Source organism: Salvelinus sp. IW2-2015, linkage group LG23 (assembly GCF_002910315.2).
Source record: "Salvelinus sp. IW2-2015 linkage group LG23, ASM291031v2, whole genome shotgun sequence".
Taxonomy (NCBI): Eukaryota; Metazoa; Chordata; class Actinopteri; order Salmoniformes; family Salmonidae; genus Salvelinus; species Salvelinus sp. IW2-2015.
In genome coordinates this window covers 10392530-10416413 of record NC_036863.1, presented here as the reverse complement: position 1 = coordinate 10416413, position 23884 = coordinate 10392530, and the positions used below count along the sequence as shown (strand labels likewise).

At 42.7% G+C, this 23884-nt stretch overlaps 1 protein-coding gene across 1 annotated transcript in view; it reads right to left on the bottom strand.

Annotated features, from left to right (window-relative positions):
• Positions 1 to 23884, bottom strand: part of LOC111950485 (rab effector Noc2) — a 78764-nt gene that overhangs the window by 17295 nt on the left and 37585 nt on the right. The window contains exon 6 of the mRNA XM_070434245.1: positions 9039 to 9210. Within this exon, the coding sequence (XP_070290346.1) occupies positions 9039 to 9210 (172 nt within the window). The remainder of the gene's footprint in view (positions 1 to 9038; positions 9211 to 23884) is intronic.

Here is a 23884-nt window from a genome sequence, read left to right as displayed (position 1 = left end):
CACATCATGCTAGCTGCAGTATCGTAAACGACACATGGCAGCCAGAGAGAAACTGAATCTGATTCAAACGTAGACCGATGGCTTCAGAGAGCAAGTTGCATAATCCCCTGCGCTTCGGGGTGTACTGGGGCAATTTAGGAGTTAGGCAGGGGTGTGAGGGCACCTAACCAAGTCTGCGCCGCTCTGGCCCTCGCCATTGCATCACCACACACTGGCCCCGATCAGTGGCCTGAGGCCAGGCTGCAAATTATTATTTTTTATAAAGGCGAGAGAGAGAGAAATAAAAAAATACGGGAAGACCGGTGCGGGTCTGCCTTCCAATTTTTCGCAGCCCATCTGCCGTGGTTTCAATCAGGCAGGAAGGCTGGCAGTGCAAGGACTGAGTGTGTGCTATACACCACCCCTTCTCTCTCTCGCTTTCTCTCCAAATAAACAGTCTCATTCATTTATACACACATTCACACATTCATATTGACTTGCATATACACAGGTGCAGCCACAAACCCACGCTGTCATACGCATGCACCTACTGTACACACACACATACACCCTCACTCAATCCATTCTCATGCTCCCTGTGAAATACCACCCGGCTCTTCAATCTGGCCTAATGAATACGGCCAAGGGAGCAGCGACTTCTATGTCATTGCTGACTCACAGCGAATCCCTCCCGCACCAGCCCAAACTCTGTCAGCCCCGCAGGCAGGCAGCAATAGAGGAGAATATGAGTGCGCGTTTGGCTTTTCAGCTCTCCCCAAACCAAAACGACTGCGCGGAAAAAGATTGAGCAATGAGTGGAGAAAAAAGTTACTTTTGGAGTGGAAAATGTAAAGTTCTCAACTTCAGATTGTGCTATGCAAAACATGACACCACTTTATACAGCCTAGGCCTCAAGGACCTTTTGAATCCAAGTTTTCTAGTGTTCTAGAGGATTATAGACAGCCAGATCTAAAAGGCATATTTCAGCCATTTTATAGGAAGATTTATATTTAGGTTTTTATTTCCAGTACATCTTGCTGCTCGACAGCAATTTTATGAGGATACCATCGTAATGTGCAGCATATGTGCAATTTCCTTCCATTGTGCCCTTGAGCAAGGCACTCAACTCCAAAACTACATCCAGAGGAGCTGCCAAGTGATTGACTCTGTACTTCTCTCCACCCTTATTGTGCCAACAAACATCTGGGGTGCAGAGGTAAACATCATTCACCTATAAACACAGAGCTGCACAGCAATAAAAGGAAATAAGGAGAGCCTCTGGCTGGTCTAGTGGGTAATGCTGCCTGCAGCACATATTGAGTACAGGTTAGCGTGCAAACAAATCTCACTGCTCTTACCTATATGGCTCATTCAACCTACACCCCCCTACCCACACAACTATCTATCCTTATAAAATCTGAAAAATACGAGTGAAATTCCAGTCTCCTTAAAAAAATACAACGAAAAAAGGGAAACCAGTGGCGTTTTGCTCGTCCTCTACATGCTTGTTGCTGTTGGCATAATGTTCCTCCCATCTCATTAAACAATCAATCAACAGTGGTGGCAAACTAACTAAATGAAGAGTAATGGCTTCCTCAGAGGAGACGCTCTGGTTTCAATTATTTGAGTTCCCGATTCAGATGTGGGGCGGCAGGTAGCCTAGTGGTTAGAGCGTTGGACTAGTAACCGAAAGGTTGCAAGATCAAATCCCCGAGCTGACAAGGTAAAAATCTGTCGTTCTGCCTCTGAACAAGGCAGTTAACCCACTGTTCGTAGGCCGTCATTGAAAATAAGAATTTGTTCTTAACTGACTTGTCTAGTTAAATAAAGGTTAAAAAATCTAATAAATGTCATAGCTAGTGTGGTTGGGTAATGCAGTCAGTGGTCTCAGTGAGTACAATGTGTTTGTGTGACTCAGTCACACAGCGAAGGGCAAGAATGTGAGTGAGGCATGACTGAGGTGTTCATGACTGAGGTGTTCATGTTCTGTTATAATCTCCACCCGAGACAGTCAAAAGAGGACTGGCCACCCCTCATAGCCTGGTTCTAGGGAGTTTTTCCTAACCACCGTGCTTCTACACCTGCATTGTTTGGGGTTTTAGACTGGGTTTCTGTACAGCACCTTGTGACATTAGCTGATGTAAGAAGGGCTTTATAAATACATTTGCTTGATGGAGTAGATGGCGCCAAATACAAATGACAGACTTCTTAGATAGAGGTCAAGATTTAACATGTCGCTCTAACTAACAACTATCCTGAATTACAGATTGAAATGCCTCCTAACTAACTTGACCTCCAGCACTATGTGTTGTATGCTAGTATAAAAAATAAAAATAAAAATATGTATTGTCACACACACCGGAGAGGTGCAGTGAAATGTGTTGTTATATGTGATGTACTTCAACATAATTTGTCAGCATTACAACAAATCTGGCACGTTGCTGGCCATTCTTTTGAAAGAATGCTTTCAAGACCTTTACACTGACATGCAGTTATTTGCCATGACAGTGATGACAAACTGAGGCATATTTCATAAGATCTAATGACACTATATGGTATAGTGGTAAGTCTTCATCCAGTAGTACAGTATGTGTATTGCACCTGCAGTACTGTGGGAATGCACACGGCAGCCATTTTAGCGCTTCATTTGAACAAACACAATAAAGCGCATGGGTCACGTTGAGGTCTGACTAGGAAAGCGGTGTTACCCTCTCCATCATAAAAATAAAATCTACCTCGGAAGACATTTGGCCAAATATTTTTTTTTGAGTCACCGTCTCGAGCCTACGCCACAGATGGCGTCTGCGTTAAAAGCGTGGTTGTTCTGTCAAGTTTTCTTATTGCTCCCTGTCTCTGTGAGCCAATTTGGAAGGCCCTGTTGAATGATTGGTAGCATCACCGGCAGGCTGGCTATCTCTACCACTTATGCAGAAACATGGGGTCTCCAAAGAGAGAGGGAGAGCAAGAGTGAGATCTCTAATTTCAATTGATCTTGTCCACTTCGAATATGACTCATACCTCTGAACAGCTCGTTTTAAGCACAACTCACGGGCAAGGAATGTTCATTGGCGTTTTTCAATATTTATCATCATCTTCAAAGCGTGATGTTTAAATGGGTGTCGGAGTAGGAAAACACACAGTGTGAATTTATGCAGTGTTTATCCTGAATTACAGATTGAAATGCCTCCCTTTTTAGTTGCCAAATGGAGCATTTAGTATTCAGGCACATCACTTAGTACGAGAGATTCATCCTGTCAGTGGGAATGGGGAGATTGTCACCCAAGTCAATGAAAGCACATTTAATTGATGGTCATGATGACATGCAGTGGCAGGGTTATAGAATTCTTCTGAGCAATGATATACAAAGCCATTGACCTTCCTTACTATTAAAGCTATAGACAAAGCCAAGGAGATTGAACAGTTTTGTAATTCAAAATCACTGTTACCGATAGCCTTAAAACAGAACAGCAGTATGGTAAAAGGAGAATGGATGTGGGACAGGTCCACTTGATTAAAAAGACCTGAATCAAGATCAAATCTAAATGTATTTGTCACATGCTTCGTAAACAACAGAAGTAGACTAACAGTGAAATATTGACACAATGAGTAACGATAACTTGGCTATATACACGGGGTACCAGTACCGAGTCAATGTGCAGGGGAACGAGGAAATTGAGGTAGATATTTACATATAAGTAGGGTGATTAGGCACTTTATCCCTAAAGTGACATAGCAGTGGCTATGTGATGAGTCAAAAGAGTTGCAAAAAGGGTCAATGTAGATAGTTAAATAGTTCACCAATAGCTACCCGGACTAACTATTTAGCAGTCTTATGGCCTGGGGGTAGAAGCTGTTCAGGGTCCTGTTCCGGGCCTGAAACTAACTTGTTGGTCAACCGGCCACAGTGGCAGGTAGATTTTTTTTTTTTTATCTACCAGCCACTCAGATTTTTTACCAGACAACACATTTTTGGGGGGCCAATATTTTAGCCCTGTATTGACAGTTTGATGGCTAATTGGAGGTCATAACGGGATTTATTATAAGCGTCTGGATTAGTGCCCCGCTCCTTGAAAGCAGCAGCTCTAGCCTTTAGTTCAGTTGGGATATGTACGTACGGTCACGACGTGGTTGACGTTGTCGATGCACTTATTAATGAAGCCGCTGACTGATGTGGTAAACTCCTCAATGTTATCGGATGAATCCCAGAACATATTCCAGTCTGTGCTAGAGAAACAGTCCTGTAGCTTAACATCCGCTTCATCGGACCACTTCCATATTGAGCGCGTCACTGGTACTTCCTGTTTGAGATTTTGCTTGTAAGCAGAAGGATAGTTTGATTTGGTCAGATTTGCCGAATGGAGGGCGAGGGAGAGATTTGTATGAGTTTCTGTGTGTGGAGTAAAGGTGATGAAGTGTTTTTTTGCTTTTAGTTGCACAGGTGACATGCTGGTAAAAATAAATCACCAGACACTAGGAACGCCGGCTCTGGATGTGCATTTGTATTTTCTTGTTTGCTTATGGTCCTATACAGCTCGTTGAGTGCAACCTTAGTGCCAGCATCGGTTTGTGGTGGTAAATCCCCCTCAACAGAGAACAGAGGGCATTTCCCATTTCAACTGAATGACTGAATGGAGATCCAAAAGATATTGTCCAGAGACAGAGCAACCCTCCCTCTCCCTCCATGTCAATCCCACGTCCCTCCATCCTAAAATAACCACCCATTGCCTTCTATAAACTCATCAATAGCGGGGTATTATGATCTTTACTCGGTTAGCACAGCCAAATACAGAATTTCAGGCACACTAATGAAACCCATTTTGGTAATTTACATAACTGATCTCTGATTAACCCAGGGAAATTAATTCAAATGATCTTGGGGCATTTCACCATGGAGGAAGAGCTGATAGTCGGAGCCAACCGAAATGTAGCCCCAGACAATAAGGCTGCATCTCAAATGGCACTCTATTTCCTATAAAGTGCACTATATAGGGAAGAGGGTGCCATTTGGGACTCAAACCATTCATCTAGATAGGTGGGGCGAGGTCAAGCACAATAGCTTTATCTATGGCCGAGTCAAAACAACACAGGTCAATGAATAATAAGCAAGATGCTATTTGGACATGGTTGTGGTTAGTAAAATGACTGGTTTCGTGCCTCGTAAAAAAAAAGTTGATTAATACATGAACACGCACACGACTCACAAACAAACAAAAAAATGGTTGAAGCATCCACCCACCCACACAAAGCATCGTAAGTAAAACAAACCCGTCCTCCAAACTCAGAATCCTCTGTATTCTAAGTGTTCTAAACTGGTGGATATTTTAATGAGCCGAGCCAGTCATTAGACAGTGAATCATCTCCCTATCTTTAGAGCCCAGTGTCTCTCCATGCTGTGCAACAGCCACAAGGCTCCACCTGAAGCTGGAAATAGGACTGAGGCCAGACCAGTGCTCTCATTGCTCAATCTCACACTTCCCTGATGAGAGCCCTTCATGACTAGGAAGAGAGGTAGGGAGCGATATCAGTGCATGCCCGCTCACAAAACAAGGTGGGAATTGGTTCCGAATTCCATTTCTGTGTTATAGATGCACTAGATAAGTAGCCTATACAGGTAAATGCATGGAAATCACTACTATGGATGTGGGAAGACTGAATCACAAAAGCCCATCAATCCCAACCCAAAAAATCCATGTGGTTCAAAAATCTTATTTGTGACTTTATAGTTCATAAGAGTAAGATGCGTCACTCCAATCACTCAAATCAAATCATGCTGCCAGAATGAGGTTTATAGTAATTTTTTGCTCTTGATGTTGTATTGTTTGTCCTTCATGTTCTAATACTTTAATGTTACCCCTTCCTTGTGTTTTTTGTAATAAATAAAATAGTTTTTTGTTGTTGTTGCTCTTTGCACAATTATTTTGCGATACAAAAATGTCGCACTTACAGTACTACAACCCTGCAGAGTCCCCTTGTACTTTCCACTGACGCAGTGTGGTGTCACGTTGCGTGCTTCCTTAGCTCCTAAAAACTATACTCAGATCAGCTTTTACACCTTCTGGAGTCTGTGTCCAGATAGTTTCGCGGTGAGCCCTCCCCTGCCTCTGCAGCTCTGTATCCACTCACCTGCACCGAGGCGGCGGGCCACGGTGCACACAGGTCACAGCCGGAACTGCCGGCACCATCTGATCCCACCCGTGCTTTTCGCTGGGACCACAATGGATGACCATGACTCCGCCTGGACTATTGGAAAGCACATGTGAAGCGGGCCCAAATGTGATAAGGCCATAGCTCATGCTATATGATGTAATGTGAAATGTGTAATGCTATGTAATGTGTGCGTGTGTAGTGTCTTCTGAAGTGCTGATGAAAAGATGACTGTTTGGGAACCTAGTTTGTCTGTAATGTGAAATAACAGTAGACAGTATGTTAATACAGTCTCAAATATGAATGTACTTGGTGTATGATTCATATTGTAATGATTATATTTCAGTGTTTCCCCTATATTCATTTAGCAGTGGCAAGCCGCTGGTGCTAAATCGTTGCCGCCACTCCAAGAAATATATTTTAAAAAGATATGATTAACATTTTCATGATGGTAAAATGTTGGCAGTGTAAACTTAAAACAACAAAAAACATATATAAAGTATGTTGAAAAGATAACAGAACTATAGATACTGTATGTTTAAATAAGATCATCATTCAGAACTAACAAACAACAATAAAAAAAACTAGACAGTCAGAGAATCTAAAATTCCCAAAATGTCTTGTCATGGGGCCCTCAATGATTTTGTTATAATGTTTGAGTCATTCAGATAGCATAATAACACAGCATAAGCTATGGCAAAATGTGTAAAATTGCAGGGAACTATCTTTAAAATGGTAAAATGTGTAGAATAGTAGGAAAGTAGCTTTAAAACATTTTTTTTTCTCAGCCCCATGAAGGGAGACTTTATAGAAATCCCCTTAAAAATCCCACAGGTCTACACCCTGACAGGCAGATGTGTAGTGACCTACCGTATACATAAAAAGACACACATGCACACGCACACACACACAGTTCATGTGTATTGAACTATACAGGATATGCACAAACACACAAGGTACAGTGAGTGTGCTATGCAGCACACATGCACAACACACACTGAACTACTTAATTGAATCAAGAATAACAGATCGTTGGGTTTTTATCCGTGTTACACCCAATTTATTTAGCATAAATCGTTCTTTTGTGCTCGCTCTTTTTAAAAGGGTTAAGCAAATTTCAACCAGCTGCTCGATATTTCAGGTAGTATTTGACATCAATTTGATCTTTATTAATGGACCAGTCCTGGCAATAATGCAGTGGGGTTTCTTTCTCTTTCAAGATGCGGTCATAAATATGATGCAGTTTAAGAGGTGGTCTGAGGGGCGTCACCTCACTTTCAATTTGGGGCCAATTAACATACATGTATGCAAAGGTTTGAGAACATGAATTCAATGTCAGAAAGCAGGCCTTGTGATAGAGAATAAACAGAGGAGCTGTTTACATATCTATTGAGGAAAATGCAGCAACAAATACTTTTAGAATAGCTTAGGAGGACGGTCAGAAACACATCTGTGGCCTTGCATCAAAGGCTGTTTGTTCATTCCCCAGGTGACTCATAGCAAATATGTGGCATAATGGAGCTCAGAGGCCCCCAGCTAGCCATTCAACATCAGAGATGAGGAGCTTGGCCCTGAGAAACTCCATAGAGAAAATAGATAAGGCCTTTAGAAAGGGAGACTTGCATTCTAAGGCGATGATACTTTTGACCTTGTTGGTTATAAAGCTGTGAGAGTAACAGTGTCCACCTTTTAATCAAAATGCTATAGTGATTGTAAGGTGCATCCAAAGCACAACTGCAGATAATATATAGAATGTGTTATACTGTAGCTCCACAGAGACAATAGACAGTGACGATGATGCATCTCCCTGTTACCATTGTCATGTTATCAGATTTGACAACTGAAGATAAATGGCAACAAAGATCTGGATTCACCTTCCCTTGTAGGGAGAAGATATTGGATCTGAAGCAGCCCACACATCAGAACAAACATTTCTTAACCTTGCTTCTCTAAAACTGTGAGAGTAAAACAACAAAATGAGGAGTTGACTGGATGTCCATTGGGTGGTGAACCATTCTTGATACGCACGGGAAACCCAGCAGCATTGCAGTTCTTGACACACTCAAACTGGTGCGTCTGGAACATACGAATGGCACACACACAATCCATGTCTCAATTGTTTCAAGGCTTAAAAATCATTCTTTAAACTGTCTCCTCTACTTTATCGACACTGATTGAAGTGGATTTAACAAATGACATCAAGAAGGGATCATAGCTTTCAGCTGGATTCAGCTCGTCAGTGTGTCATGGAAAGAACACTGTTTTGTACACTCAGTGTATACTATGTACTAACCATACTACACACTATTTAGAACATACTATTCAGTAAAAATGTATGTAAGCAACAAAACAACATACTAAGCTAATCCATGCAAAGAAGGCGTTATCTTAAGTGCAATTTGGTTGTTCCACACCATTCATTCATTAAAGCACAGCCCATCCCCTTTATCCAATTATCAGCTTTTGTCAATCACGTGTGTAGGAAAATACTACTATTTTCCTCAATAGTGTGTAGCGAATTCATGCTAAATGAAAAACATAAATAAATATGACATCCTGGCATTTAATGTACTAATTTGTAACAATTTCACATACTATTATACTCTTTTCTTTACTACCCAAAAAGCTTACTAATAGTATGAGTTTTCGGACACGCCCAGTGAAGCTTCATCCTAATCAAACACGGACTTAAAAAGTATTCTAAAATCTAAGGTCATCTCTATGTCACTGTTTTGTAACTTTACAAGAACAAACTGAAATCATGATGAATTTCTGTCTTATAAAGAACTGATGGTTTTTTTCAGTTCAAGCATGTCTCAAAGGAAGCCGTAACAGGACCCCAAATGTACCCATTTTAAACTATTCCAAATAAGGAATAACTGCATTACAGTGGACATGGGGAGTGACTGACTGACCTTTGCTGTGTGCCCATGTGTAGGTGCGGCTGACAGTGGAACTCCTGGCCATCTTCTGCCCTCCTCCATTGGCTCCTCGCAGTCCCAGAGTAGCACCACTCGGCCCCTCCTTCCCAGGGTACACGTACTTGGGCATGAACTTGTAGAACCAGGCTCCAGAGCGCTTCATCACCTGGATAACACATACAGAAGGGTTGTCGTCAGTTTTGAGGACAAATGTATGAGTTCCTACTAGTTCAAGTAGTACTTTTTCAGTTTTAATACGTTTTCTCCAGTTTCCTGGAAACCTGAACGTGGCCCTGGTTTACAAATTGCTAGGCACAACCTCACATCAGAACAAACATTGAAAATGTGCAATTTGCATACAGTATATTAAACATTAAAAAATGACAGCCTTTCCATGCATACCCAAAAGGAAAATAACTATAATTTCAAAAACACAGATTGGTCTAAAAGCAATGTCTGAGGTCCCATAGGCCACAACAGTCCTGTCTGTAGAAGCACTGACAGTCTCCTGACATAAGCATGCTAACAAACTGCTGGTGGGCGCTAGGCTCACCACCGTTCAGTGCTGTGGGCAAGCCATGTGCCACTAATGGACAGCAGGCACTAAAATGTCAGGGCCGATAGCAGCTGCTCCAGAGTTGGCAAGTGCTACCTCCCAGCCGGAAACACTTTCCTCATCTCTGCCGGCCTACTGCATTATCACATTTGATCAGGAAGGCAACATTTTCACATTTGCATCAGCAAGTAAGCTCCCCGAAACCCCCTGAAAATCAGCAAGAAGAAGTAGGCATTCCAAAAATGATGTTCTCATTCCGGCTTCCACTTTGGGGGAAATGTATGTACAACTCAAGTACACTGTACTGATTTGAAAACAAATGCCTTTTTTCCTCATAACCTATAGTCAGTAATCAAGAATATCATTTTTTACTCAAACTATCAAGTCAGTTTCTGAAATAAATGATGCAATTGCATGGTAACCATGGCCAATGGTGATGAATGACAGGTACTGTTCAAGCTCCACATTAATTCAAATTCTTGGATGACCATGGAACTCAAATGAAAGGTTAGAGAACTGTTTTCTAGTAAATAAGGGTTCAACTGTATTTCTTTGAACCCTGTACTTCTATTTCAAATAAAATAAAATAGTATTAGTCACATGCGCCGAATACAACAGGTGTAGTAGACCTTTCAGTGAAATGCTTAGTTAAGAGCCCCTAACCATCAATGCAGTTAAAAAAATATATATAGAAAAATAAAAAATATGGATGAGAATAAGAAATAAAAGTAACAAGTAATTAAAGAGCAGCAGTAAAATAACAATAGTGAGACTATATACAGGGAGGTACCGGTACAGAGTCAATGTGTGGGGGCACCGGTTAGTTGAGGCAATATGTACATGTGGGTAGAGTTATTAAAGTGACTATGCATAGATGATAACAACAGAGAGTAGCAGCGGTGTCAAAGGGGGGACAATGCAAATAGTCTGGGTAGCCATTTGATTAGGTGTTCAGGAATCTTAATGCTTGGGGGTAGAAGCTGTTTAGAAGCCTCTTGGACCTACACTTGGCGCTCTGGTACTGTTTGCCGTGCGGTAGCAGAGAGAACAGTATGACTAGGGTGGCTGGAGTCTGACAATTTTTAGGGACTTCCTCTGACACCGCCTGGTATAAAGGTCCTGGATGGCAGGGAGCTTGGCTCCAGTGATGTACTGGGCCGTTCGCACTACCCTCTGTAGTGCCTTGCGGTCGGAGGCCGAGCAGTTGGCATACAATGCAGTGATGCAACCAGTCAGGATGCTCTCGATGGTGCAGCTGTAGAACCATTTGAGGATCTGAGGACCCATGCCAAATCTTTTCACAGATTTTGGTTTTTCAGAGAACAGGTTTTGTCCCATCAGGAAGTCCAGGATCCAGTTGCAGAGGGAGGTGTTTAGGTCCAGGGTCCTTAGCTTATTGATGAGCTTTGAAAGCACTATGGTGTTGAACGCTGAGCTGTTGTCAATTAATAGCATTCTCACATGGGTGTTCTTTTTGTCCAGGTGGAAAAGGGCAGTGTGGAGTGCAATAGAGATTGTATCATCTGTGGATCTGTGGGGGCGGTATGCAAATTGGAGTGGGTCTAGGGTTTCTGGGATAATGGTGTTGATGTGAGCCATGACCAGCCAGTCAAAGTACTTCATGGCTACAGACGTGGCAGGTTACCTTAGGCAGGTTACCTTCGCTTCCTTGGGCACCACTGGGACTATGGTCTGCTTGAAACATGTCGGTATTACAGACTTGGTCAGGGAGAGGTTGAAAATGTCGGTGAAGACACTTGCCAGTTGGTCAGCGCATGCTTTGAGTACACGTCCTGGTAATCCATCTGGCCCCGCTGCTTTGTGAATGTTGACCTGTTTAAAGGTCTTGCTCACATCGGCTACCGAGAGCGTTATCACACAGTCGTCCAGACCAGCTGATGCTCGGTCTGGAGCGATGAGAACGCCTATAGGGAGGAGGTCAGCTGCACCATCGAGAGCATCCTGACTGGTTGCATCACCGCCTGATATGGAAAATGCTCGGCATCCGACCATAACACACTACAGAGAGTAGTGCGTACGGCCCTGTACATTACTGGGGCCAAGCTTCCTGCCATCCAGGACATTTATACAAGGCTGTGTCAGAGGAAAGCCCAAAAAACTGTCAAAGACCCCAGTCACCCAAGTCATAGACTGTTTTTTCTGCTACCGCACGGCAAGCAGTACCGGAGTGCCAAGTCTAGGACCAAAAGGCTCCTTAACAGCTTCTACCCCCAAGCCATAAGCCTGCTGAACAATTAATCAAATGGCCACCGGACTATTTACATTGACCCCCCCATTCATTTGTTTACACTGCTGCTACGTTTATTATCTATGCATAGTCACTGCACCCCTACCTACATGTATAAATTACCTTGACTAACCTGCACATTGACTCGGTACCGGTACGACCTGTATGTAGTCTCGTTATTGTTATTTTATTGTGTTACTTTTTATAGTTTTTTTATTTAGTTTATTTGGTAAATATTTTCTTAACTCTTTCTTGAACTGCTTTGTTGCTTCTTATGACTGCAATCCCGTTAACGGGATGATATGACAACAGCCAGTGAAAGTGCAGGGCGCCAAATTCATACAACAGAAATCTCATAATTAAAATTCCTCAAACATACATGTATCTTATACCATTTTAAAGGTAATCTTGTTGTTAATCCCACCAAAGTGTCCGATTTCAAATAGGCTTTTCAGCGAAAGCACCACAAACGATTATGTTAGGTCACCGCAAAATCACAGAAAAACACAGTCATTTTTCCAGCCAAAGACAGGAGTCACAAAAAGCAGAAAGAGATAAAATAAATCACTAACCTTTGATGATAATCATCAGATTACACTCATAGAACTTCATGTTACACAATACATATATGTCTTGTTCGATTAAGTTCATATTTATATCCAAAAACCTCAGTTTACATTGGCGCCATGTTCAGAAATGCCTCCAAAATATCCAGAGAAATTGCAGAGAGCCATGTCAAATAACATAAATACTCATCATAAACTTTAATGAAAGATACATGTTTTACATAGAATTAAAGATACACTTGTTCTTAATGCAACCGCTGTGTCAGATTTCAAAAAGCTTTACGGCAAAAGCACAATATTCAATAATCTGAGAACAGCGTTCAGCCACAAAAAGGAAGCCATACAGTTACCCGTCAAATTGTGCAGTCAACAAAACTCATAAAAAGCATTATAAATCTTCACTTACCTTTGCTGATCTTCATCGGAATGCACTCCCAGGACTCCCACTTCCACAAGAAATGTTCGTTTTGTTCGGTAATGTCCATCATTTATGTCCAAATAGCTATTTTTGTTAGCGTGTTTGGTAAACAAAACCAAAGTCAGAGAGCGCGTTCACTAAAAAATGACGAAATGTCAAAAAGTTCCGTAACAGACAGTAGAAACATGTCAAACGATGTATTGAATCAATCTTTAGAAGGTTTTTAACATAAATCTTGAATAACGTTCCAACCGGAGAATTACATTGACTTCAGATATGCGATGGAACAGAGCTCCCTCTCATGTGAACGCGCATGGTCAGAGCATGGCCAGGTCATGGTAGACCTGACTAGTTCCTGTCTCCTTCGGCCCCACTTCACAGTAGAGACATCAGACAAGGTTCTACAGACTGTTGACATCTAGTGGAAGCCGTAGGAAGTGCAAACTCATCCACATCCCACTGTTTGTTCAATAGGGGCTGTGTTGAAAATCTACCAACCTCAGAATTCCCACTTCCTGTTTGGATTTTTTCTCAGGTTTTTGCCTGCCATATGAGTTCTGTTATACTCACAGACATCATTCAAACAGTTTTAGAAACTTCAGAGTGTTTTCTATCCAATACGAATAATAATATGCATATATTAGCAACTGGGACTGAGGAGCAGGCAGTTTACTATGGGCACCTCTGTGCACCTTTCATCCAAGCTACTCAATAATGCCCCTAAGTAAGCATTTCACGGTAAGGTCTTCACGTTGTATTCGGCGCATGTGACAAATAAAGTTTGATTTGGTTTTGATTGGAAAGGTCTGTCATTAATGAAGGCAGGATATTCCCTTCAGAACCCTCTGCTGATGAACTTTAGCATCAAAGCCTTTAGGTCAGTTTTAGTAAGTCATCTCGCTCTCGTTAGCCTACCTCAATAAGTCCACAGGCATTTCTCTGGCCAATCAAAACAGGCAGACCTTTTCTCTACGTTTAAGTGTTTCTTAACGAAAAGGTCTCCTCAGGAACTCAGAAGTTAGCTGATGTTCAAAGGCTTCTGGTTGCCTTCAATTATCCCTAATCATCCTCTATCAGGGTTTGGTGATAAAAATCCATACCTCACCATGTTTTAATGAGGTAAATCACCCGTTTAGGGCCTATTGGAAGGTGCCATCTAAAATATTGATTTTTGCCAGTTGGAACGCAACCAGCTCAGTTGACACACCGGTTTCAGTGTAGATCACAGCAACTCTAATATTATCCTGGGTGTCAAAGCTGAAATTATCAATTGCTTCTCTCAAATTCATCTCTCCTTGACTGTAAATGACATCCCTTCCCTTGGGACTGACAGGTGAAATTGAATGAGGAAAACAAATAGACTGAACCATACACGATGGACTAATGTGGTAACATTAAGAGAAGCAGGGACATCTCTATGGCCAGTAAGAAGTCACTGTATGAAAGCTACCATATGAAAACGACCATATATACATCAGCGTTCCTACAAAACGAACATGCCAGAGAACAAAACCAATAGAAACGTGTCAAATTTAAATGGACAAATCCACCGGGTGAAAAGGGATGACAGGCACTCTCATAACCTGTCTTTACGGCAGACGTGACAGACATGTATTGCATTGACCTCTTTACATTCAATTATTTATCATGGGAGGGGAGAAATAACAAAAAAGGTAAAAGCTGCCAGGCGCAATTTCTGTCATTATTTAATCACGGTAGTAGTCATTACGGTAAAGGAAGAGCATGCTCTACTGGGAAATCACAACTGTCACGTCAAGGACAACATAAAGGGGGGAGATGGTGGTGAGGCAACTTTCTCCACGTCAGGTCCGATAATATGGGCCTTCATTATCTTAGCTGCCATGTTGAGGGGGCTTTAAATCTGGGTTAACAAGTACAGAACAGGTCCACCCTACATTCGCGGTTAAACATGTAGCAAGCGTGCTGTTAGCGACTGTGCTCCGCCAAAGCCACAGGATTGATGTCTGTGATGGGAGTTATGTAGCACAGCTTCTTTTTGTTCTTGAAATGACTGTTTAAAGACTGTTTGATGAGTTCCTCTGGGTGTACATGCAGTGACGCATCTACTTTATTAAAGAACAACATACATAGCAGAAATCACCCCTGGAGAACACAACCAAATCAATGAAATTCATGTTATTCTTTTCTTAGTAATCTTTCGCTGCAGATCACAATAAAGAGTGATGCAAGGTGGAACTTACAATGGTACTGCGAAGATGAGTATTTGGCTATAATAGGATTACAAGCAGTCGTCCGAAAAACTGTTTTGTTAAAATCTAGCATCCTCCCCAACAAAAATATGCAAATCCTCTGTTATAAAGCCGAGGATTTACAGAGTAAAACCAACTAGAGTCCAGAAAACAAACTTAATTTCCTTGACAAACAATCAAAGTGCAATGTCATTAGCTCCTGCTTTTCAATTTAAGATAAACATATTGGATGAGAGACTCATGTCAGTGGGTTTGCCCGTTGTTTGCCTCATCAATTCAATATGTAACATGCGCAAGAACGCTGTATTGACAATATGTCAGTCAACTACACTAAGGATTTGTCATTGAAGTAAGAAGTAATGTCATCTTTCACCAGGCAGGAAAAAAACACATTGCTTAATGCAGGAATGGGGAACCGGCGGCCCACATTTTGTAGGCCCTCGGATCAATCCCCCCCTCCCCCAACAAAAAAAACTCAGTCGGGGTCTCAACTTACTGTTTCGAGTTAGAATAGTAGTATACACAAGGTGCAATTTTGACATTTGATTGTGCATCAGCAGTTTTTCTCTTGTTATGTCAGTTACTGATAATTTTTGATTGTTAAGTTAGCTGGCTGCTAAACTATCTAAACTTCTTATCATGTTAAAAACATGCAAACATTTCTCTCCACCCGATGGAAATATGTGTAGAATTGCAGATGTCTCTCCGCTGTCAAGAAGGGGGCCACTAAAATGTTTTGCTCGATTTGTGTGAATGGGGGGGAATGTGGGTACGCAGACCCGCGGGCAACTGCGGCCCCTCATGATTTCAGATTGTTTGTGGCCCCCACTCCCTTCAAAGTTGCCCATCCCTGACTTAATGGCAACTTCTATGTGGAGTGTGAAGAAATAAAGATATGCATATAATTGAAAATATGTTAATGTTTACAATTTTCATCAGTCTGACTAGCTTCACTATTTTTTCTGGTCTCAAAAACCTTTATACATTTCATACAGTTAGTTCAGTTAAGACACAATCTGCCTTAGAACGGGGAAAGACCACAGTACAAACAAGATATGAACCACTTTTCAAAGAGGAATGACTTGCGGTGTAGGTTAGCAGCACAGCGCTGATAAACCATGCTGAGAAACCCACAGCTGTACAGACGTCATCTTTGAAATTAGACAACAGAGACAGGAGACGGCTGCTGAGGTTTGGCACAGGTGTAACCACAGTAATATGAGACATGTGAGAGGAAAACTGTGGATCTTTACTAGAGCGTACAGCCCACCTCCAGACTTGTTTTTCATTGGGAAGACAGACTGACACAGTGAGAACCTCTGAGTGCATTTTATCATCAATTGCAGGGCAGGTCTGCCAAAGACAGAAAAAGTATCCATACATAAGAGACAGGAACTTACTTTACCAAAAATCATTCACCTGTTTTAAAATAACACTACTTTTATTAAACCCCTCAGACTACAACAGTTGCCAGTGAGTATCAAAGAACAAATTGAGAAAGCTTATAAGGAGAATTACCATCAGGTAAACATCCATGCAGGTAACACCAAACTATTACCAATACAATCCAGGTCTTCTCCAGCCAATTACCAATTGTGCTTCAATAGCGCGACGCCTATCCAAGCATTAATTTCCCTTTCACTATTCGACAGATTTAGGACGTGCCAATTGAAATTGTAATGGCGGCAAACAATTTCCTTTCAGGCGTTTTAATTAGTGGGTATGATAAGATAACATCTTTAATTTGCATGGGGAGAGGCAGTGTTTCGTGAAATTAGTTCTGTGGGTGCGGTGCATGGCCGGTCAGACTGGCGACTGGATCGGGAGTTAAAGTCAGTGGGCTTGGGGAGTAGCAGCGAGCCAAAACTCTATTAGTGCCACCCGGATCCACTGTGTCACACTGACAAAAAGGGTCAGCCCCGGGAGAGGTTGAGCGGCACTAACCACTAATACTCCGGCGCTAATGTGTGGAGAGTGACCGGCCGGAACAGGGAACACAGCCACTGGGCCGGGGCCCAGGAGGTCTAAATAAGTTCCCCTAGTGTGGTGCAAACTCCAATTATTGGTGGTAACAGATGTCACACAGTATAGAGTAAATCATTGACATTGATTAGTCTAAATTTCTTCACATTTACTCCAGTTTAATGTGATTTTACTTTCACAGGAGACCCAGAAAATCGGGAACATTCCCAGAACATTAGCTAAGATTGCCATTAAGGTGCAGTTAGGGTTTTATCTCACTCTCTCTATATATATATATATATATATATAGATATAGAAAACAAGAAATTTGTGGAGTGGTTGAAAAACGAGTTTTAAGAACTGCAACCTAAGTGTATGTAAACTTAGGAATTCAACTGTGTGTATATATATATATATATATATATATATACACACAGTTGAATTCATAAGTTATATATATATATATATATATATATACACACAGTTGAATTCATAAGTTTACATACACTTAGGTTGCAGTTCTTAAAACTCGTTTTTCAACCACTCCACAAATTTCTTGTTAACAAATTATAGTTTTGGCAAGTCGGTTAGGACATCTACATAGTGCATGACCCAAGTCATTTTTCCAACAATTGTTTACAGACAGATGATTTTACTTATAATTCACTGTATCACAATTCCAGTGGGTCAGAAGTTTACATACACTAAGTTGGCTGTGCCTTTAAACAGCTTGGAAAATTCCAGAAAATGATGTCATGGCTTTAGAAGCTTCTGATAGGCTAATCGACATCATTTGAGTCAATTGGAGATGTATCTGTGGATGTATTTCAAGGCCTACCTTCAAACTCAGTGCCTCTTTGCTTGACATCATGGGAAAATCAAAAGAAATCAGCTAAAACATCAGAAAATAAATTGTAGACGTTCACATGTCTGGTTCTTCCTTGGGAGCAATTTCCAAACGCTTGAAGGTACCACGTTCATCTGTACAAACAATAGTACGCACATATAAACACCATGGGACCACGCAGCCATCATAACGCTCAGGAAGGAGACGCGTTCTGTCTCCTAGAGATGAACGTACTTTGGTGCGAACAGTGCAAATCAATCGCAGGACAACAGCAGAGGACATTGTAAAGATGCTGGAGGAAACAGGAACAAAAATATCTATATCCACAGTAAAACGAGTCCTATATCGACATAACCTGAAAGGCCGCTCAGCAAGGAAGAAGCCACTGCTCCAAAACCACCATAAAAAAGCCAGACTACGGTTTGCATCTGCACATGGGGACAAAGATCATACTTTTTGGAGAAATGTCCTCTGGTCTGATGAAACAAAAATAGAACAGATGGCCATAATGACCATTGTTATGTTTGGAGGAAAAAGGAGGATGCTTGCAAGCCGAAGAACACAATCCCAACTGTGAAGCACGGGGGTGGCAGCATCATGCTGTGGGGGTGCTTTGCTGCAGGAGGGACTGGTGCACTTCACAAAATAGATGGCATCATGAGGCAGGAAAATATGTGGATATATTGAAGCAACATCTCAAGACATCAGTCAGGAAGGTAAAGCTTGGTCACAAATGGGTCTTCCAAATGGACTATGACCCCAAGCATACTTCCAAAGTTGTGGCAAAATGGCTTAAGGACAACAAAATCAAGGTATTGGAGTGGCCATCACAAAGCCCTGACCTCAATCCTACAGAAAATGTGTGGGCAGAACTGAAAAAGCGTGTGCGAGCAAGGAGGCCTACAAATCTGACTGAGTTACACCAGCTCTGTCAGGAGGAATGGGCCAAAATTCACCCAACTTATTGTGGGAAGCTTGTGGAAGTCTACCCAAAACATTTGACCCAAGTTCAACAATTTAAAGGCAATGCCACCAAATAGTAACTGAGTGTATGTAAACTTCTGACCCACTGGGAATGTGATGAAAGAAATAAAAGCTGAAATAAATCATTCTCTCTACTATTATTCTGACATTTCACATTCTTAAAATAAAGTGGTGATCCTAACTGACCTAAGACAGGGATCCTTATTGCAGGCTCCGGGCCATGGACCATCACTGGAGGCTTCGTGCCATGAATCATCACTGGAGGCTTCGTGCCATGGATCATCACTGGAGGCTTCGTGCCATGGATCATCAATGGAGGCTTCGTGCCATGGATCATCAATGGAGGTTTCGTGCCATGGATAACCACTGGAGGCTTCGTGCCATGGATCATCACTGGAGGCTTCGCCCCATGGATCATCAATGGAGGCTTCGTGCCATGGATCATCACTAGAGTGAGGAGACGTATGGACAGCCTGGTGGGTGGAGCTGCCACAGGGCTTACCAGGCTGGGGAGACATACAGGAGGCCTGGTTCTGGGAGCAGGCACAGGACTCACCAAGCTGGGGAGACATACTAGAGGCCTGGTTCTTGGAGCAGGCACCGGATACACTGGGCCGTGGAGGCGCACTGGAGGTCTCGAGCATAGAGCCTGCACAACCCGTCCTGGTTGGATGGTTACCTTTGCCCGGCAAAGGCGGGGCGCTGGCACAGGACGCACTGGGCTGTGCAGACGCACCGGAGACACAGTGCGCAGAGCCGGCGCAGGATATCTTGGGCCGTAGAAACGCACTGGCGGCCAGATCCGCTGAGCCGGCACCATCCGTCCTGGCTGGATGCCCACTCTAGCCCGGCCGATGCGGGGAGCTGGAATGTAGCGCACCGCGCTGTGAACGCGCACTGGAGACACCGTGCGCTCCACCGTATAACACGGTGCCTGACCAGTACCACGCTCCCTACGGTAAGCACGAGGAGTTGGCTCAGGTCTCCAACCTGACTCAGCCAATCTCCTCGTGTTCCCCCCCAATTCTTTTTGGGGGGGGAGTGGCCTCCCGGTCTTTCGTGCCAGCCTTGACCCTGTGTAATCCTGGGCCCTTTTACTCGCTGCCTCCGCTTTCCTCGCTGTTTCCACCTGCTCCCAGGGCAGGCGTCTTTTCCCGCCAGGATCTCCTCCCACGTCCAGGATCCTTTCCCATTCAGGATGTCCTCCCATGTCCACTCCTCCTTACCACGCTGCTTGGTCCGTTTGTGGTGGGTAGTTCTGTCACGAACGTCGTAACGGAAATGACAGGACCAAGGTGCAGCGTGGTAGACGTACATTTCTTTTAATGTATAAATGTCGCCAACAAAACAATAAATAACAAAAACTAACGTGAAGCTTACTAGGGCTATACAGGCCACTAACAAAGTCAACTACCCACAACTAAGGTGGCAAAACAGGCTGCCTAAGTATGATTCCCAATCAGAGACAACGATAGACAGCTGTCCCTGATTGAGAACCATACCCGGCCAAAACATAGAAACAGAAAACATAGAAATAAAGAAACTAGAATGCCCACCCTAGTCACACCCTGGCCTAACCAAAATAGAGAATAAAAGCCTCTATGGCCAGGGTGTGACAATATCTAAAAAAGTAGGTATTGGGCATATTATGGTCAACCTTCAGAGTATCGAATGAGATGAGCGTGTTATCAACAAATAGGTCACAAAAAAACACCAGACCATTCCTATACCAGAACAGGAATGCCATGTCAATCTGTGACGCTGGGAAGAGATGTTAATGGAGAAAAGCTGCTTGCTTCGGAATTGGGACCAGATTTTAAGGGAGTTCTTGACAATGGGATTCAAAACATGGGTGCCAAGGTTCATGGGCTGTGGGGAGCAAAGGAGCGAGACAGGAAAAGTTGGAAGGCTTGACTGTAACTCCATGATGGCCCAAGTTGGACCATCCTTATTTTCAAATGTAGAAACCCAAATAAACACATTTAGAAATATTTGCTGACCAATAGTAGTGTAAAAATTTGGGTAGGCCCAGCCCGCCTACGGGCTTAGGTCTCTCTAAATATACCTTTCTCATTCGTGGATATGACTTATTCCAAATTAAGTTGAAAATGTAGCTGTCCAGTTGTTTGAACATCGACTTTGGAAGAAAAATTGGAATAATTTGGAATAAGTACATAGCAAGAGGCTCAATAGCCATATCAAATAGGAAAGGGGGGAAACAGCAACCCTGCCTGGCCCACCTGTGGAGAGAGAAGTGGCTGGAGGTAACATTGTTGGTTCGAACAGAAGCCACCGGGGACAAGCACAAAATCTTAATCCAGGAAAGGAATGGCGGGACAAACCCAAATCTCTCTAGTTCTGTAAATAGATATTCCCACTCAACCCGGTCAAAAGACATCTCAGCATCAAGAGAGATGACAACATTAAATAGCTGGCTCATATTATAGAAAGATTGCCTACCTGAGATAAATCCGGTTTGGTCAGAGTTAATTATATTAGGTACTACTGTCTCTACACAGCGCGAGAGGACCTTAGTGAGAATTTTATAATCACAGCACAAAAGGCTTATAGGGTGGTATGAGCCACAGTCTAGGAGATTCTTGTCCTTTTTAAGCAAAACCAAAATAGTCGCCTGGGTAAGCGTCTGGGGCAGTTTCTGACTAGAAAGGATTTAATTGTACATTGAGCTGAGGATAGGGGATAGATTAGAGGAATATGCTTTATTAAATTCAATAGGGAAGCCATCAGGCCCAGGAGCTTTGCCATTCTTTTTTATTTATTTATTTTATTTAGCCTTTATTTAACTAGGCAAGTCAGTTAAGAACAAATTCTTATTTACAATGACGGCCTACCAAAAGGCAAAAGGCCTCCTGCGGGGACGGGGGATTAAAAATACAAAACTAAATAAAATATAAATATAAGACAAAACACACATCACGACAAGACAACACTCCATAAAGAGAGACCTAAGACAACAACATAGCAAGGCAGCAGAGTTACTCCACCTCAATAATTGCATTTGGCGAAATGCTCGACACACGCACACTATCCGGAAGGCCAAAGTTAGTTACTTTAAGGAGCAGTTCCCCCTCTGCAGGTCTAACCCCAATAAGTTCTGGAAAACGATTAAAGGCTTGGATAATAAACCCTCCTCCTCCACAGCTGCCCATGTCCCTTAATGTTAATGATGTGGTTGTTACTGACAAGAAGCACATGGCTGAGCTCTTTAATCACATTAAGTCCGAATTCCTATTTGACTCAGCCATGCCTCTGTAACAGTATAACTTTAGACCGCGCGAACCAGGGACCTTCTGCACACATCAACAACAGTCACCCACGAAGCGTCGTTACCCATCGCTCCACAAAAGCCGCGGCCCTTGCAGAGCAAGGGGAACCACTACTTCAAGGGCCTCAAAGCGAGTGACGTAACCGATTGAAACGCTATTAGCGCGCACCACTGCTAACTAGCTAGCATTTCACATCCGTTACACCTCCTTGCCCGTCCAACATTTCCTCATCTCCCACCCCTTCTAATGCAACTATCCCCGATGCTTCTCCCTCTTTTTCCTCTGCCCCGCTACAAAGTTTCTTCCTGCAGGCAGTCCACTGTGTGCGAGGTTCTAAAGGAGCTCCTGAAACTTGACCCCAAAAAAACATCTGGGTCAGATGGTTTAGACCCTTTCTTCTTTAAGGTCTCTCCTTTCTGGGGAGGTTCCCATTGCTTGGAAGGCAGCCACGGTTCGTCCTTTATTTAAAGGGGGAGATCAAGCTGATCCTAACTGTTATAGGCCTATTTCTATTTTGCCCTGCTTATCAAAAGTGTGGAAAACTTGGCTTTCTTGATGTCTATAGTATTCTCTCTGGTATGCAATCTGGTTTCCGCTCAGGTTATGGATGTGTCACTGCAACCTTAAAGGTCCTCAATGATGTCACTATTGCCCTTGATGCTAAGCAATGTTGTGCTGCTATTTTTATTGACTTGGCCAAAGCTTTTGATACGGTAGACCATTCCATTCTTGTGGGCCCGGCTAAGGAGCATTGGTGTCCCTGGTTTTCTAACTACCTTTCTCAAAGAGTGCAGTGTATAAAGTCAGAAAATCTGCTGTCTCAGCCACTGCCTGTCACTAAGGGAGTACCCCAAGGCTTGATCCTAGGCCCCACGCTCTTCTCAATTTAAATCAACAACATAGCTCAGGCAGTAGGAAGTTCTCTCATCCATTTATATGCAGATGATAGTCTTATACTCAGCTGGCTCCTCCCCTGATTTTGTGTTAAATGCTCTACAGCAAAGCGTTCTTAGTGTCCAGCAAGCTTTCTCTACCCTTAACCTTGTTCTGAACACCTCCAAAACAAAGGTCATGTGGTTTGGTACGAAGAATGCCCCTCTCCCCACAGGTGTGATTTCTACCTCTGAGGGTTTAGAGGTACTCATACAAGTACTTGGGAGTATGGCTAGAGGGATCTGCCTGTTGAACCAAGGGCTGAATCTGTTTTTAATTCTTATTTTCTTTATGGGGATGTGTTTGTTTAAAATACCACTGAATAAAAAAAAAAAAAGGTATAAGCTTCTTCGACAGAGGCGATCAAGAGGATTCTATACCATTTTACATTTGCATAGACTGGATTGCCAGAGTAGCTTCATCATCACTTATTGAGGCATCCGTGTTGGTTTGTTCATCTGAATTGAGACGAGATGTCTAGATTGTCTAGAAATGCATGCATACGTGACGTGTCAGGAAGAGACTCTGACGAGTAAAGAGCAGAGTAGAATTGCTTAAATTGATTGTTGATTTCTTTGGGATTGGTAGAAGTGAAATCAGCTGCAACACAGATTTCAGATATGGTGCTGCTGGCAGCAGATTGTCAAAGCTGGTGAGATAATAACTTGCCAGTTCTCTCCATGTTCATAAAATATCTGCCTCGACTTAAACAGAAGCTGCAATATTTGTTTAGTGGAAAGATTGTCAAATTCCGATTGGTGTAGCAGTCGCTCTTTGAGTTCAGGAGTCAGAGAAGAGACATACCTGT